Source organism: Pyrgilauda ruficollis, unplaced genomic scaffold, assembly GCF_017590135.1.
Source record: "Pyrgilauda ruficollis isolate IOZ18807 unplaced genomic scaffold, ASM1759013v1 scaffold1, whole genome shotgun sequence".
In the NCBI taxonomy this organism is placed as follows: domain Eukaryota; kingdom Metazoa; phylum Chordata; class Aves; order Passeriformes; family Passeridae; genus Pyrgilauda; species Pyrgilauda ruficollis.
Window position 1 is genome coordinate 631,192 of NW_024508100.1, and position 18,377 is coordinate 649,568.

At 51.4% G+C, this 18,377-nt stretch overlaps 1 protein-coding gene across 1 annotated transcript; it reads right to left on the reverse strand.

The window, feature by feature from the left end:
- Positions 1-287: 287 nt before the first annotated feature.
- Positions 288-17,489, reverse strand: RPIA (ribose 5-phosphate isomerase A). The gene is made up of 9 exons (XM_041484648.1): positions 17,225-17,489; positions 11,774-11,834; positions 9,682-9,737; positions 5,794-5,853; positions 4,890-4,954; positions 4,497-4,565; positions 3,849-3,990; positions 3,277-3,376; positions 288-1,474 (listed from the first exon to the last, which is right to left on the reverse strand). The coding sequence occupies exons 1-9, from the start codon at positions 17,405-17,407 to the stop codon at positions 1,377-1,379; spliced, it is 834 nt and encodes a 277-aa protein (XP_041340582.1). The 5' UTR covers positions 17,408-17,489; the 3' UTR covers positions 288-1,376.
- Positions 17,490-18,377: the final 888 nt, after the last annotated feature.

Genomic DNA, 18,377 nt, shown 5'->3' on the forward strand with positions numbered 1-18,377 from the left:
AGCAAGCTTCTGGCAGTTTGCTCAGTACAAGGTTGCACAGATTTTAGATGTAAAAATTGAAGACAGTGTCTGTTGAGGAAAGTACTGCAGATAGCAAGTGTTGACAGATACTTTGGTTCATTTTAAATAATTCATTTACTGTAAGCAAAAAGAAATCAAATGCAGAAAGGGTGGATTTGGCAAGGGTGAGGGATTCTTGCAAGGGGGAGGTTAGCAGAAGTTGGTCTGACTGTGATCTGCCCCATTATCCACAAAATAAGTTACTCTGAGAACAAAATTACCACCAATCTGGTACAAGAGCTCTTTATTTCAGTGTCTAAAACACAAAGAGAGGGCTTGCATTTCGACATCAGAACCATGCAAAGCACCTACACACCAAAAATGAGATACTGAACGAGTGTCTCTCTCCTGCTACACGTTGAAAATTTAGGCAGGAAGACTCCGTTTTCCTGTGCGTTCTGCCCTATCCTTCCACAAATCAACCAGCTGTGAGGGGTGATAATTAACCTTCATTCCACACCAGATCATTTGCCACTGAACACTATTCCATGCTGCCCTAAGCTGCTAAAATATGCTCCTGTAAGCTTCATCAAGCACCCAGTTCTGCTCTCAGTCTAAAAGGACAAAGTCCCAAACATCTCCAGCTACAGGACAGACTTTAATCAGAGGTACTGAATTAAATGAGAGCAAAGTTTGGCTCAAAGGATGAATGTCTCCTCCATACAGAAGCCCAGAAAAGGCCCTTATTAGTTTCCCAGAGAGGGGGATGTAGAGACCACCCTAGGCTCAGAGAATTGTCATGTGCACAGAGGACAACGAGACATCCTGAACTGTTAAAAAACAGTGGTATAGAAAAATAAAAGGCATAAAATACTGAACCAAAAAGGTTCCAAATAAGGCATCAGCAGGTCCCAACTGGATGTGCTCCTGTTACATACATCACCCTCCCAGCCAGGACAGTTAGGAACGATGCATTAAGATTGTATTTCTGACCTCCATCATTAAGTGCTATGAGCAACCCGAAGGGTTCAAGTTCTCTTTGAAAAAAAGAAGAAAAAAAAAAAACAAACCTCCAAACACAAAACCAGGGAGTAATGTTTTTGGTAAGTATTTCTTAGAAAAGAAAACAAAAATGTTAAAGCAATTCATTGAAACGACTCATTAAAAAAAGACGACATTCCTGTAAAGTAAAAATATATATATATAAATAGAATCTATTTTTTGTTTGTTTGTTTTTCTTTAAAAAAAGACATTCAGTATCACATCAGCGGATCCTGATGGGCTTTCCCGCGGGTCTCCTGCGACAGCCGCTGCTCCTTAAGGCAAAACGTGGGCTTGGCACCGGCGGGAAGCTGAGTCCCCGTGGCAGGGCCCTGTCAGCAGGGCTGCTTCTCCCGCACGCTGACGGAGCCGTCCTCCATCCCAAAATACACCACCTCGGCCATGTCGATGAACAGCCCCGTCTCCACCACGCCTGCGGAACGAGAGGTCGCTGGTTACCGCCAGAGCCACCCCTGCTCGTGTCCTCTGCCCTGCCCTCTGTGGTTTGGCTCGTTCAAAAGCACCAGTGTCTCCATCGGAGGTTTGGAGACGTGTCCAGCCTGGATCGGCCACACTGGGAGCTTCTGGGAAGTGTTTTCCATGCAGCCACTTGAGCAAAAACTCTCCAGAGACTGAGGAACAACTCCCAAAGCTCCCCCGACACTCACGCTGCCCCAGCCACCACTGTTGCACCAACACAAACATGAGAAAAGCATTTCCTGCTATCTGATGACCAGTGGGAGCAAGAGGAAGCTGCACACACCCACAGGAGTGGGGATCACTCCCTTTGCCTTTAAACTCACCTGAAAGACTTCCCTGTAAGAGATCACCTGGCTAACATTTGTTTCAAATGTTAAGACTCGGCAGCTCTGGTGCTACCTCTGCAATTTGCAGCCCATTTGTTAACGTACTTTTGACTGCATTTAACTATGGGGTGCTCCTAACTTCACAGTGATCACTGAGACACAGCCAGAGGCCAGGAAGGTGGATAGAAATGGAGGACAAGGGCTACCACAAGCACAAAGTGGACAAAACCCTTCTACCAGCACTGCATTTAGGCTTTAACAGCCACACATTTAGGCTCATCTACTTCTAGGTAGGGAAGATGCTCTTCTTCCCTGAGCAGGTCCATTTCTGAGCAGAAAATAGGTCCCATTATTTACTATTCCTTTCTCAAACAACAAGAAATGCAGGGAAGAAGCTCCTGCTGTGCTGAGCAACCAGGCACTGTCTGCCTCTTGCACAGACACAGCTCTAATGACAGAGATTTGTACAGCCATGGGCAGCAACTGGGTTAGGATACAGAGCACTGCACCAGGGGCAGCCCAGACCTGCAGAGATCCCTTCCAACCCCAACAATTCTGTGATTCTGTGATAAACACGACTGAGGGAAGCAAAACCACTGACCAGAGCCTCTGCCTGGCCTGGTGTTTCACTTGTGGAGCCAGGACAATATATGGCTGCTTTGTGGGGATGTTGGCAACTCAGTTTGCGCAAGAAGATCCCAACCTGCTCCTGCACGTTCTGGCAGCACATGAGCAGTCAGTGAAGGCAGCTGTGTGAAGGCAGGACTCCAGGGACAGGCTTTGCCAAGATAACCAGAAAGACACCCAGATGCTGCTTCCCTGAAGTTAAGAGAGTGGCAGTGCCCCTGGGCAGACCCAGATGGTCCAGAGGCAGCTCTTGCCTGGGCAGCAGGTCTCATACAAGGCAGGAGTCCTTGCAAAGAGGCTGTTTTGTTTGCAAACAGAGCACTCAGCCACTGCTGCTCGAGCCCAGCAAGAGCTTGAGTACACTTCATCCTCACAGCAAGGCCAGCAGGGAGGGCTTCCCAATGGGAATGGGATGCAGAGCTGTGAGCATCTCTTGGAAAATACCATAGCACAGTGCAAACCCTCCCTCCAGAGTGCACTGGTGTTTCCACTAAAGTCCCTCTCTAAATGGGCACAAGGAGAGTAAGGAAGAGGACAGGACTGTTGTGCCTAATGGGAAACAGTGTCAACATCAACCAGCATCACTCCAGGTTTTCACCACTGTATGGAAAAAGCCACATGGGCACAATTGTACCAACTGAGCTGACTGCTCTCGAGTAGAAACAAATGTAAGGACCTGCAGGAGGGCAGCAAACACACACACACACACACATACATTTCCTCACTGCCACAGTCCAGGTTACTTATCACACACCAAGCCTCAGCCAGCTTTTGTGGTTTTTAAAAAATCAGCAGACATCACCTGGTATCATTTTGATAGCAGAGTTCACTTCACGCCACTCGTGAACCTTGTCAAACTTCCAGTCCAAGATGAAGTTCCCATTGTCTGTCACCACAGGGCCCTGGAAGCAAACCCAGTTATCATGGCCTGATCCCAGCCAGGGACTGTCACAGCCCTCACTGGGACCAGCTGTCCCCACTGCAGTGGTTTAGAGTCATCATTCACATAAACTGGGGCTGTCCCCACAATAAATCTGTCAGTGAAACCATCACCCCCAACCTGAGACCCTCTTTGGCAGCTCAGACTGCCCTGCAGCCCCCCCAACACCCCCAGAGCAGGAGGTCAGACCCAGGCTGGCAATTCCTCTGCTCCCTGCTCCAGGATGTTTCTTTAGGAGTCACAGCCAGAGAGGCTTTCACTGAGCAGCCTGAACACATAAATACACAATCCAGTAAGCAAAGTATAACAAGGAGGAATTACACAAGATGTCACTTGTGGGAGTGAAAGCCCAGATGAAGGGCCAGACCTCTGGTCCTCCCTTTGCCCACGTTCAGGTAGGTCCCCAGGGAAGCAGGGCTCACAGGGACACTCACTGCTTTGTTAACAGCCATCCGTAGCTCCACGACACCGCCAAATTTTTTGGTCAGGGCTTTGGTGACAGGGACATAAGCCATGGGGATGACCTCGATAGGAATTCCCTTCTTCCACTGCTCCCCAAGGCTGTCAGATTTTTTCCTGAGGGCACAGTTTGAGGTGGGATTAGTGCTGGACATTACACTGCTGACACCATTAACAGCACCCCAAGCCCTTTGCAAACCCCTCAGGCACAAAGCTCAGGAGGACACAGGGTCAGCCCATGTGTGCCCTGGTGCAGCAAGAGCCAGTCTAATGCAGGATGCTCTATCCACTCAAAAGCCTGTTTTGGCATGTTTTGGACAAGCAGAACAGGAGTTGTTTTCTCCACAGCCCCATGGCTGGAAAATTTATCCCATGCTGACAATCACTGAGCTCAGAGAGCAGAACTGCCACTTCCCCACAAGCTCTGCTGACTCCCAAGCAGGCCTGCTGAGTTGAAAATTAAGAAAAAAAGATAAATTGAATTGCTGAAATACTGGGAGCCAGGCTCATTTCCACCCATTCCTGCTCTCCTGTAACCATTGGAATGACAATAATGGCCTAACACAGCACCATCTGAAACCTCCCATGGAGGAGAAAGGTATTATGAACTGTAATATCTTCACCTGTAATCAGCAATAACAATGAAGCACTTTGCAAATCCTGCAACTATCTTCTCCTGTGTCAAGCAGCCACTGCAAGGGGGAAAAAATAAAAACAAAACCAGAAAACATCAGACTGCTCCTCACTGTGCCTAATGGCCTTGCAATCCAGTCCCCTCTAATATGCTCTTGCTGGTTTTGGTGCTGCCATTGCCCCACACCTTACCCTCCTTATCCTCACCCCTCACTTTGAGCCCCTTGTCCCTGGCAGCCTTGGCCAGGAGCCATCTCCCACTGTGGGTGCACACACAGCCCTGCACAGGATCCCCTCCAGCCCAGCCCAGACACCCACAGCCACACAGGGATGCTCAGAGCTCCCACCAGCACTGGGACAGACAGACAGACAGCAAGGCTCACCCGCCACCTTTGATAAGGTTGAGGTCACAGTCCACCTCATCTGCTCCGTCAATGGCAACATCAAGCTGTGGGAAGAAGAGAAAATGGCTGTGGGAACCCCTCCTGTGCAGCATCCAGGCCCTCTCCTGGTGCAGCTCCAGGGCTGGAGTGTCCCAAGCACCAGCCACAAGTGTCACCAGAGCTGGGAGCACCCTGCTGCCAGCCTGACCAGAGACAAGTGTCTGATGGGCCAGCCAAGGATACCCTGAGACCACCCAAGCCCCTCCAACAACCACAGGCATGTGAGAGGAGGAGAAACCCAAACCAAGTGCTGGCCTGCAAGGCACATCTCTTTAACCTCTGGTGTTGTTTAAGGACCAGCAGGCAACATTTTCCCAGGAAAAATCTTTTCCCTCTCTCAAACTTCATCTTGGAAGAGATGCCAAGCACTTGGAGGCAACACAACCCAGAAGCCCTCTTGGCATCTAAAGGGACAAGAACTAAGAAAGAACTTTGGGGAAAAACAAACTAAAGCTGTTCAAATCACAGAATCATTACGGTCAGAAAACACCTTTAAGATGATTTAGCCCAGTCATTCAACAAACCCTGCAGATCCCCACTAAACTATGTCCCTAAGAATCAAATCTACATGTTTTTTGAACAATTCCAGGGATGCTGATCCCACCACTGCCCTGGGCAGCCTGTTCTAGTGATTGACCAACTTTCCAGTGAAGAAATTTTTCCTAATATCCAATCTGAACCTCCTGTGGCTCAACTTGAGGCTGTTTCCCGTTGTCCCAACTCAAGTTCTGCAGTGTGGCTGCCCAAACTCAGCCTCAGGGGAGGACTAAGGAGCCTGGATGCTTTCTGAAGGACCAGGTGAGAGGAAGATCAGCTGAGGTCTCACCTCTGTGGTCCCACTTACCTCTGGATTTCGGTCCAAGTCACTCAGTGTTAAACCATTCTGCAAGATCAGCTGACGAGCCTGTGCACCAAGAAGAGAAAAAGCACCATTTACCAGTGGCAGGAAAGGAAAACAGACTCTTGGTGTCCTTCCCTGGCTGCAGCAAGGATGGAGCCTCCCTAGGAGAGCTCCACTGCTCGTGGAGAGGCTGCAGCAGGAACACACAGCAAGGAGAAAATGATGTTCCCACACCAGAGCAGTTTAATCAAAAGAAAATCCTGCTGCTGATTTGAACTAAAATGCTCAGGTGGTACAACAGAACTCCTGGGTTTGGGTGTCTCCATACTAAATAGCAGGAGGCCTCAACAGCTTGGTGGGAATCACTTGTACCTAAGCACTAAAGCAGATATGGAATTTTTAAATCCTATGTTGTTTCAGCTTGGACATCATTCTCCCTTACACCTATCTAGCCCTTCTTATCTCCTCTGGCTGAAAAATGGGACAGAGAAAATTAAATATTTACACTACAGCAATGTGGAACTAACAGAGAAAATATTTCTCATATTGGAAATAAGCTAAAAAGTAAACAAGAAACACACAACTCACGGGGAAAGTGTGAGAAGCTGCTGAAACAGCTGCTTGGTGGCTCTGATCTGTCTCCTGCAGTGGCTGTTTCCCTCTAGTGGCAACACAACACAGGGCAGCCAGAGCTGCCCTTGGCTCAGTCCCTCAGCTTGGACAGGCAATCACAGAATTGTTTAGCCAGGTTTGCTAACACCAAGTCCAGCCCTTAACCCAGCACTGCCCAGGCCACTGCTAAACCACGTCCCCAAGTGTCACATGTACATGGCTTTTACATCCCTCCAGGGGTGGTGACTCCACCACTGCCCTGGGCAGCCTGTTCAGTGCTTGACCACCTTCTCAGTGAAGAAACTTTCCCTAATATCCAATGAAAACCTCTCCTGGCACAGCTTGGGGCCATTTCCTCTTGTCCTGTTATTTCTCACTTTGGAGAAAAGACCAACCCCGATGTGGCTGCCCCCTCCTGTCAGGGGGCTGTGGACAGTGGGAAGATTCCTTTCCTGCAGCCCCTCAGCTGCTCCTCATCACACCTGTACTCCAGCCCCCTTCCTTCTCTGGAGGTGCTCCAGCCCTCAGTGTCCTTGTCATGAGGCACAAAACTGAACACAGGATTCCAGGTGTGAAGCTCAGACCCTTGGTCTTGGTCTGTCCATCCATCCATCCATCCATCCATCCATCCATCCATCCAGATCTCTCTGTAGAGCCTTCGTGCCCTGTCACCCTGATTTTTTAAGATTTTCTAAGCCTTCTGATGTTTACATTCTTGTAACTAACTTTCTCACACACTTTATGTAAATAACTTATTGTTTTGCATTTTTATGGAGGAGAAATTTGATGGACTGTTGGTTTGTCCAGTGTCATTGGAGAGGTGGCACTTTCACCCTCCAATCCACTGTCACTTTTGGAAATTTATAAATGCTGGAGTCAGAAAACAAAAAATCCTTTTTACCTTGGAAAGAGCAGTGGGTCCGTGTCATGTTGTTTCGTGTCCTTTAGTGACACTGTCCTCCAGCACATCAACACTCCCACCCAACTTGGTGTCATCTGCAGAATCCCTAACTGGTTGAACTTTCTATGTTACAAATCATCATTCAAGTGAGATTCCCTCCTTGCACAGACTCTGCTCAGTCCAAACTTGCTACCATGCTGCAGCTGGACCAAGAAACCCCAGTGCAACAGCCTGGATCAGCTGATTCCCCTGAATTCCACCCACTAACAATAATAAAGTGCATCAGTCACAGGTACTGGCATCCCAGAAACATCAGAATTAGAGGTGACACTCCTGGCAATGAGATAAGATTTGGATGGTTTATCATGGCATTTCATGGCATGCAGTTTTAACACCCATGGGCTGTGGGGCCCTAAGGACACACAAAATGATAGGAATAAAAATCAGTGGGTTGGCATTCATCACATGGTGTCCACAAAAGGAGATTTCAGGGATCTGGGAAACTCAAAAGCATTGAAAAACACTGTGCTGCACATGCAGGCCAGACCCTGAACAGGCTGAGTCAGCGGTGTGGCAACGAGGTGGCTTGGCTCTCTCCAGGCTCTGCTTGCAAGGCAATGGGAGCAGTGGGAATCAAAAGCAGAGCTCCCATAACTGAGGGAAAAGTGGTGGTAACTGCACAGCACTCGACAGGAGCAGTCCCACTCCGTGCTCTCGGCACACGTCCCGGTGAGAAGAGAGAATGCAAAGGCCAGGGACAGATACTTACCCTGCTCTAGTTTACTGATGGTGATGCATTAATGACCTGACAACAGGGAAGGGAGGAGTATAAAAGCCCACTGAAACCAACTCTTCCTTGCCAGTGACCTCAGGCAGCCATCTACACCTGTACACAGTGAAAATAAAATGCTGTTTTGCTGACCTGGGAATGCTCCACTCAGAATTGGTTGAGGTCTAAGGGACTGCAAGAGATACAAGGCAGCCCCGTGTAGGAATTTTGGCTCCTGCAGGTGTACAATCTCTCTTTTCCCTTTAACAGCAACTTTTTGTTTTTCTGGTAAGAAACTTTGTGGTGTTAAATGAACTATGACAACTTTTCAAGGCAGGACAGGCTCCAGCCCCCGCTCACTACAACAGCTTCATCAGTATTTTCTTTAAGAACTAATGACTCAACTCAGAGCACTTCTAAATTCAAAGGGGACATGGCATTTCAGGGTGGGAATCATTAGAGACAGCTCAAAGAGAGACTCTCACCACAGTCAATATAATCAACAGAAGTACCAATATAGGTTAATTTTTTTTTCACTTTCTGGCCTTTGCAGCACCTTGCACTATACCCCAGTTGTCTGCAACAGCTGGGAAGAGAGAGCCCTGTCACCCCCACACCTATACAACTGCAGGCTAAGAGGATGTTAGGTTTTCCTAAGATTTTAGGATAATTCAGCTTGGTCTCTATCCAACCTGCAGGTCAAAGCAGGGTCAGCTCCCAGGTTGCTCAGGGCTGTACCACCCAGTCCCTGAAGACCTCACAGGACAGGCTCTGCCCGGCCTGCCACACTGCCTGACTGCCCTCAGGGTGACAAGAGTGTGACAAAAGTGCAGTCCCCAGGCCCACACCAGGACCATGACAAGGACACATGCCCAATTCCTTGACTGGGGTATTGCCTCCCAGCCTTGAAGACCCCTCAAGTGGTTGCCATTGTGTCACCTCTGCCTGCTCAAAAGAAGGCTCCCACCTCAGGGAACAGAGGCAAAGAGACCAAAGCCAGTTGCCAGAGGCATGGGAGATGCTCAGAAGCTTCACCAGCAGATCTGTATTCCACCACCAAGCCAGGTTCTCCCTCTCCCTCCAGCCCTCTCAACACCTGGCTTAGTATGAACCAATTCCTGCAAAGGCTGCACAGCCAACGAGAGGTTAAGCCAATTTCTCTTCTGCAATCTCTCATCAAATCCAGCTGATGCATTTCAAGTTCCTGCTGAAAACACAAGAGCTTACTATTATTCTTTACAGCTGTCAGGGCTGATACAGACTCAAAGGAGACAAAGTGTCTCCAGCGAGCTTTGCACTACGAGTCTGGTTCGCCACTAAGCAGCATTTTCCTGCAAGTGGGATCCAGAGGAAGCCACACACCAACCCTGACACAACCAGCCTTACCACACTGGCTCCAAATACACCTCCCAGCCCCAGCTCAGGTCAGGGTAACACAGCACCATCACTTTCTTTGGGAGATCTTTCTGTAGGCTGCACCACAACTCCTTTCACTGGTGCTTTTGGCCACTGTGAACCAGAGAGAGGCAAGGTGGGCTCCCACAGCCCAGCGGGAGATCTCCTGCAGGAGTGTTTGGACTGGCAGGAAGCAAAGGGGGAAAGCACTCACCTGAAAGGATGTAGGGATGCAGACAATTGTCAGGTTCTCCTCCTTAACTCGCTCAGCTGCAGGCAAAAAGCAGAAGCCTTGGTTTGCTCATTGCACAAGGCAAAAACACAGCAACTTTCTCTTTAAGAAACCTCAGTTCAGCACAGCCCCTCTGATTCACTGCAATTACTTGCTTGGCTTGCAAATAATTCAGTCACGCTCAAAACGCAAACAGGTGCCCCCTCCATAGGCTGAGGCTCAGTTTCAACAGTCAGAAATGTTTAAACACCCACTCTGGCCCAGCCCAAGCCACCAAGAGCCATTAACCTTTATGTCTCCAGCAGCACAGGAGCCCCATCAGCAAATCCTCACCTGGGAAATCAGCCCCATCCCCTCTCTCACTCCATCAGACAGGCTTTTGCTGCTCTCCATGTAAACACAGAGCTCCAGCAGCTGTCTGAAAGGTTTGCTGGCTTGTTGCCCTGGGGACATCACATTAATTTATTATAGAACATTTAAATATATAGCAAGGAAAGAACTAATAAAGTACAGTATTCCATTAAATGGAAGGAAATATTTCCTCCCCCAGGCTAACCTCAAATGACTAAAATCTATTACTAAGATATCATTATGGACAAAATGTTATTTTAGTAATTACAATACCCAGGCACAAGCCAGCAGCCCAAGAGCCAGCAAGAGCTCATGCACCAGAGCAAGCACATGAGCTACATGCTCCAAGGTAATGCTGCTGCTGGAAGGATTGAACATGCAGTACATGAGGCTGGATGTTGTTACAAGCCACATCCCAGTTCTAAAGCAATCAGGGGACGTGAAAAGCCAGAATTTGCAGCCTGGAACAGCCACTCCTCTTCAAATACAATAGCCATTTATTTAGAGCTTGATTCTGTGCTCAAGGAGGGAGTGGTTGCAGTAGTGAGCCAAGCCCAGAAGGCTGAACAGCAGCTCCCAGACAATGAAGTGCATCACACACAGAGTGGGGAAATGGGCGACAAGGGGCAGCCCCAGCCGTGCTGTGTCCCTGCACAGCAAAGGGCTGGGCTGTGCTCAGAACTCAGCCTGCTCTGGGCTGCAGGACAGCTCTGCCCAAGGGAGCTGGAGGTCACCAGGGGACTCCCCAGACAGGCAGAGCCACCCAGGTGGGGCACACTGAACTGTGCTGCCCAGGGAAGCGGTGCAATCTTCACATCTGAAGTGTGGCTGTAGCACTTGGGAGTACGGTTTGGTGGTGAACACAGTGGTGCTGTGTGGGATTTGAGGATCTTGGAGGTGTTTTCCAACCTTAATGATTCTGTGTTTCCCCCTCTGTACCCAAGCAAGACCCCCAAGAACAACAGGGCTGATCCTGCACTCCCAACCCACCATGGCCCCACAGCTGCTCTGCTCTGCATCCAAGGACATCCACAGTTTAGCACTTCCACAAGCAGGGCTGAGACTGCTCTGCAAAGGACCTTTAAACCTCTGCACTCTCTGTAATGAGCCGTGACAGTAATTACCCTCACACTCACTCTGCAAAACTGCATTTGCCTCACTTGAATATTTTGCTGAAATTTTTTGAATCACTCCCTGAGCAAATCCCTGCACCTGGAGCAAGCAGGTAAACCTGGCTGCGGGGTACATAAAAAAATGCAGCAGGATTTCACATTCCTCATTTTCATTACACCTCAGCAGGGCCCTCAGTGTGAATCCTGTGGATGTGGGGAGCAAAATGAGCCACAGGCAAACGGGCTCAAGGAAGCAGAGCAGCTGCATGGCCCCGAGCCACACAGCAAGTCAGCACTGGGCAGAGCTGGCAAAGCTGGAACCAGACCAAGGAGTTCAGCTCCAGTTTGTGGTGGGTGCCAGTGGAGAGCTTTTCCTGGCTGTCAGGAACAGGTGGCAAATCATTACCTCCTCAGGACTCTCAGGCAATAAATTTGGAGCCCAAGGCACGGTTTTAACCTTCAGCTTCAAGCAGGACAAAGCAGCCGGTGAACAGACCAAGGCATCAGCTCTAAGTCAGCACCCAGGTGATTTAGGGTGTTTTTCAAGTAGCTGGGGCAGGTGGAAAAGGAGATTTTTTGTGGTGGGAGGGACAGGAAGGGGAGCATCCTACCTAATCGTTGCACCGCGTGTACAATCGTAGATCCGCTTCCGATCCCAAGAACTTGATTGTTCTGCAAGTCAAAGAGAGACAGAGGAATGCTGTTACTGGAGGCTCCAGACTCCACTTTCCCAGTAAAACTGGCATTGTAAACACATGCAAGAGGAGCCTTGTCCAGGGATGCACGTGGACACAGCATCTCAGCACTCTGCAGGCAAGGGAGGGAACACGCTGTGCCAGCAAGGGCACGGCCGTGGTCTGCAGCCAAGGGATTTTAATCAACTCTCCCTCTCATTAAAGGACATGTGCTTGCTAATTACCAGCACAGTCCGATCTCAGGGAGTTCAATGCACGCTCACTGGTGGTTGCTGGCATTCCATGAAAGCTCTCCTGCAGGAAAGCTGTGAATTTCAGACAATACCACAGAGGAAGAAGGGGAAACAACCTCAAGATAAAATCTCCCAAGGAAGCCACACAGTAAAAGGCTGCATTTGCTGCCAACCATATCATTAGTAAACAGCACAGATGCACCAGCAGCCAAAGCAGAGAGCACAGCAGCTGTTCCTGTGAATAATAAAGAATGTTTTCCAAAACAGAGTGTAAAGCTGCCTATAGAAGAGTCCAGCAAAACTTGGAAAGTGGGTGAACCTGGCAGCATGTGCTGAAGAGGATGAAATTTTAACCACAGCTCCATCTTGGCCTTTCTCTGTGTATTGCCTGATTTAAGAAGGATCACTGCCCTGCCATCTGTAACACAGATACACTCCTAAAAGGTGCTGCAGGCTGAGGGTGGATGGGTGCATTTGTGTTACTTCTGCAAGACATGTTCTCTGCCACGTCAGCCTCTGTTTATTATCAACTCAGTTTCCCATCCCCTGTAAGTGACCTGCAGCCTTCTGCACTTCCCATTTTCAGTGTACTTAGTTTTCTTTGGATGGGATCCAAAGCTTAAATTGACTTAAAGAGGCCCAGTATCACCACAGAGACTTCAGATGAGGAACATATGTACACAACCAGAGATGCAGGCACAGAGCTGTTGTGCATTATCTCTTGGACATTAGACAGATCTGGAGCTCTTTCCTCGTGTGCAGCAAATCCAGAGTTCAGCAGCTGTGGAAAAAGCCACACCTGCAGCACTTCAACCAGCTAAAATCTTGCTGTCACTCAAGTTTACCTGGAAAGGTGAAGTTCAAGACAAGTCACACTCCCCTAGGATTAGTCATTTCTCTTGCTTCTGCAAGTTGAAAGCTTAAAGAAAACAGAAGTTCTCCAAAACCAGAGGCTCAGCTTCCATCCCGGCCCTCACTAACCACTGTGACTCTGCAAAAGCTGGGCACAGAACAGGTCCCTGCTGCACACACCCCAACAGCTCCTGAGGCTCTCGTGTCACCCACCCAGCAGGCAGAGCCGAGCAAGGCCAGCCAAGGAAGGGGCAAGCAAAGCTGTGCAGAGGTTGGCAGGACATGGGCAGTACCAGTGTTCCCAAAAGACTTGTTCTGACCCGGGGAGAGGCAGTTTCTTCTCTTTGCCCTCATTTCTGTAGGGTGGGACAGCTTCTTGGAGCAGCTGGGTACCCTAAAGGGACGGGGAAATCTTCAGCATGGGCAACTCCACTGTAATGAAGCAGGAAGAGCTCACAAGGGTCCCAGCCCATCCGTTTATCAGTGATTAGAGGTGAAGCAGCACTTTTAATCAGTCTAAACTGGTGCTGTCACAGCCCCTGCCTTACCGTGACTCCCACCTCTCCCTCCTCAGCTCAAACCCCAGCCGAACCAGGGGCAAAACCAACCACAAAACATTTTAAAAACAGGGGCAGGGCAAACACTGGTGAGAAGCAGAGCACTGAGGAGCAGCACCTCATGCAAAAAAAAATTACATTTCAAGTTGTTTACCATAAGCCCACCAAACAAAACCCAGGCACTGAGCCACAGCACAGCTGAGGACCCTTTTGGGTGAAGTGGCAGCGACCACAGCATTTTCTCAGCCACCCCAAGGGTCTGAAGTCACTGCCCAGCACCACAGAAGCCAACACACATGGAGCAGTACCAGCAGCACACAGGCACTGGCCAGTCCCACCGAAGTTTCCAAGGTCAGAGAACAAAGAGCTCCATCTAAAAGCAGTAGATCAATACAGAGCAAAGCCCAAAGTTTGCTCAGTCTCTCTGGGGCAGTAGGCCATAGGGCAGTACCTGTAATTTCATTTCTAACAGAGGCGCTCGCAGGGCCCGCCCTCAGAGGTGTTGTGTAAACGCAAAGCCAGCTCTCCCCAAGCAGCTTACAGCTCTAAAGCCCCAGCCCTGTGCCAGCCCCACTCCCCCAGGCTGTCACAGCCCCACGGCCTCTGGGGCTGGTCATCTCAGTGTCCACTCCACACCTGGGGAACGCTGCTCCTGCACCTGCCCAAGGACAAGTGTTGTGGGTAAACACACTGATCTAGCTTTAATTTAAAAAAAAGAAAAGAAAAAACAGAAAAGTTATCCTCTCCTAATCCCCCCTCCCACACCCAGGTTTACATCTGCCACACAAGGAGCTGCTGTCCTGGCGAGGCAGGGATGGGTGTGAAGGTGGATGCCAGGTGAGGAGCCTCATCCAGCAGCAGTCACAGACTGATGGCACAGTTAATCAAGAGAGATTTGTCCAGCACAACCAAACCCTGGTGTCTCCCACACCTCCCTGCTGTACAAGGGAAGCCTTAGCTTTGCTTTCAGAGATAACATTGCTCCCCGCGAGAGCTCTAACAAGCAAACACAAAGGTATCCATTACAAACAGCAGCTGCCCCCTGCCAGTGCAAACTGACAGCTGAGACCATCCAGCTCCTGGGCAGTGACCCTGAGCTCCTTCTCCACCATTCCTTGAAGCCAGTTTGCATGAGCATTGCTGTGCTACCCCAGACACTGCCTAATTTACTTAACCGGCATCACAAGCTGGACATTGACCTCTAATTAGCTGGGACACAGCCAGAAACATTATCCTAAATTTGCCTGGCCATAAAACAGCACAAAGGCCAGCAATTTCACTGTTAAAGTCCAAAAGTACTGGTTTTACTCCAAATCAAAGGAGCCCCCATTTATGATACCTCACAGCAACAGTGGTGTCTTGGCTCCACGCCTTGTGAGACGAGTCCTTCTCCCATGACCCCTAATGCACAATTTTGGCCTTGCCTTGGGTAAGAAAGGGGATTTTTACGCAACTGCCAGAGCCCCCAGGCTCCCCCATCTCACAGACTGTTCACTTTTGATGGTGCTGGCCTGGCAGGGGCTGGGTCTCAGGCAGGTACAGACTGCTCAGAGGAACAGCTGCACAACAAGCAAAACTTTCAGGGGACATAAGGGAAGCCATCACAACTGAACCTCAAAACACTACCCCAGCGAGAGGGGAGCGGGAAGGAAAAGGGATTTTTTTTTTTCCTCCCCTAACTGCTAATATCTACATTCTTAGCAGGAACTCCTCACCCCGATTTCACCACTGCTATTGCGAAAGGGCTGGCACAGAACGAAAGGGCTGGCTGTGATAAAAGCCCTGCGTGACTGTAACTGTTGATCGCTGGGCTTCCAAACCAGGCTGTGCCAAACCTCAGGCAGCTCCAGCCCTATCTGACATTCATGGGGCTGAATCAAGCCCCTGGCCGCATTTCCCTCCCTGCAGAGGACAAGACAGAATCCCCTGGTCAGGGACTGTTGCTCCTTGCCTGGGTGCTCAGAAATGGGGTGTAGCAGCAGCGCATCCACGATTTGGAGAAAGAAGCAGTACTTGGCATTAGCCTGAACTCCCACCATAGCCCAGCTCGCAGGAGGGTGCACAGTGAAAGTCTGAAGGTGCAGACATGACCCTAAAATTCCGCATATACAGTGCTGAGCTGGATCAGGTATGAAGCTGCTGCTAGGGAGGCACACACTGGGGAAGGAAAAGCAGTTTTCTCCCTTTGCCTCAGCTAAAGGGAGTGAAGTCCAAAGCGAAGGAGAAAGAGGCTCAGCAGGACCTATCTGTGCACCCCAGGGTCCCTCTTTGCACCCAGGACTGTTCATGCTCCCAGTGCGGGGGGTATTCTCAGTGCCCCCCACTGCATCCATGAACCCTGGGGCTGCTCTCTGCACTGCAGGAGTCCGTGCCACCTGGAACCCATCCATGCCTTGGGAAGTTCGGTACATCCCATGGCCATTCCATACACTTGGGGAGCCCCGGCACTCTACAGTCTGTCCCTGCACCTGGAGCTGCCACAGCCCTGCGTCTGGCCGTGCACTGGAAGGCTCCGTGCATCCCTATGTTTTGTGGCCAAAACATAGGGATGTTTGATGTGTTTTGCGCCGTCCCAGCACCCCCGGGTCCATCCAAGAACCAGACATTCTGTGTACTCCACGGCCCCTCTCCGCATTGCAGGGTCCCAACACCCTAAAACCTCTCCCTGCACCCGGAGCCGCTCCATGAACCGCAGGGTCCATCCGTGCTCTGGGAGAGTCCGTGGCTGCTCTGTGCTTTGGGGTGTCCCTGCACCCCAGAGTCGCTCCATGCGTCCCAAGGTCCGTCCGTGCACCGCGGGACTCTGCACTCCCTGTGGCCGCTTCGTGCTTTGGGGAGTCCCGGCATCCCAGAGCCTCTCTGTGTGCTGGAGATCCGTGCATCCCGCAGCCTGTCCGTGCACTGGGAAGCTCCGTGCACTTCACTGCCGCTCCGTGTACTGGGGGGCCCCGGCACCGCACAGCCTGTCCCTGCAATCCAGAGTCGCTCCATGCACTGCAAAAACCCTTGCACCCCGCGGCCACTCTGTGCTTTGTAGAGTCCTGACACCCCGGAGCTGCTCCGTGCACCGGGGAACTCCGTGCAACTCACGGCCCCTTCGTGCATTCCGAGTCCCAGCACCCCAGAGCCTGTCCCTGCGCCCGGAGCCGCTCCACGCAGCCCGGGACCCGTCCGTGCCTCTGGAGACTCCGCGCACCTTGTGGCAGCTCCGTGCATTAGGGGGTCTCTGCACCCCGGAGTCGCTCCGTGCACCCCGAGCTCCGTCCGTGCACTGGGAGCCTCCACGCACCCCGTGGCCCCTCGTGCACTGGGGGGTCCCGGCACTCCGGAGCCAGTCGCTGCACTCCGGGATCTCTCCGTGTACTGGGGACTCCGTGCACTCCAGAGCCTCTCCATGCGCTGGGAAGCTCCGAGCACCCCATGGCCGCTCAGTGTACTGGAGGTCCCGGCACACCAGATCCTGTCCCGGCAGCCCGGAGCCACTCTGTGTACTGGAGGTCCCGGCAGCCCAGAGCTTGTCCCGTCACCCTGGAGCACTCCATGCCCACTGCATGCATTGGGGGACCCCAACACCCTGCAGACACTCTGTGCTTTGGGGGGTCCCTGCAGCCCCTCCGTGCACTCCGGTCCCGTCCGCGCTCCCGGAGGCTCCGCGCACCCTGCGGCCGCTCCGCGCCCCGGGGCTCCGAGCCCCCCGAGCCCCGCAGCACCCCGGGCTGCCTCACCTGGACGTGCTTGTCCACGGCGGCGAAGGCGGCCCGTTTCTTGGCCTCCTCTGCCATGGTGCCGCCGAGCCGCCCGCGGGAGAAGCCGCGCCGCGCCGCCGCCCGCCCCGTTCGGACTCTCCCTGGCGGCCGGGCAGCCAGGGGCGTGCTCCGGAGCAGGGCGAGCCGGCCGGGGAGCCGCATGCCGGCGCGGCCCGCCCCCGGGGGGCTCTTCCTCACGGGCTGCAGGCCTGGGCTGTGCCGGCTCCTCTCCTCCTCCGCCTCCGCCTCCTCCTCCTCTTTCTCCTCCGCCGGGAGGCTGGGACTTGTAGTGCTGCGAGCGGCGAACTACAGCTCCCACAATGCCCGACAGTCCCCGGAGCCACTTGTTGCATCGATGTGAAAGTACCGAGCACATGCTAAGTACCGAAAGACCGCGTTTGCCGAGGCTGGCAAGGTTCAGGCATTTCCACAAAGAGCAGAGGGATGCGGGGTGTCCCACCGGGAAGTGCGGGGGGAGGAGGGAGGTTGGTGGAGGGAGTCCCTGCAAGGATGTACTGAGCTCAGGGAGTAACTGGAATTCTGGCTGGGCTTCCACAGGTTTTGAGGAAGACCCTTTCTTGGACTTTCAAACTTTAGCACGATCTCCCTCGAAAGTAGCAACATGGACATGAAAAATGCCAGGGGTCCTCTGGGCACACGGTATCAACCAGCACTTGGTCCTTACCCGGCCCTGCAGGAGAGTCCGGACAAAACCCTACAGAGATCTGTGCTGAAGCACACACAGCCGTTTTCTATTTGTCACAGCTTTTCCCTCTACCCTGGGTTGACCTTTGATGAAGTTGTTTCTGAAACAACTTAGAGAGGCAAAGCAACCTTGAAGTCCCTCTACAGCGGCATTTTCACTCCTGTGAGCCACATTAGGACCATTCACAAGCACCTCAGTTTCTTTCCAGCTGCAATCCCACAAAGATGGATGAGAATTGCAGGTATTTACGCCTTTACTACTCACTCCAAGGTCAGGCCACAATTCACAGAGAATAATCCTTTTATTTACTCAACAAAAAAGCTGCCGCTGACTTCTCTTTTTAAATTCTGTGTGATTGGCTTGCTTTTGCTGCCAACCCCTGATTCTGCTGTGATTTTCAAGGACTAGAAACATTTCCTTTTGTTC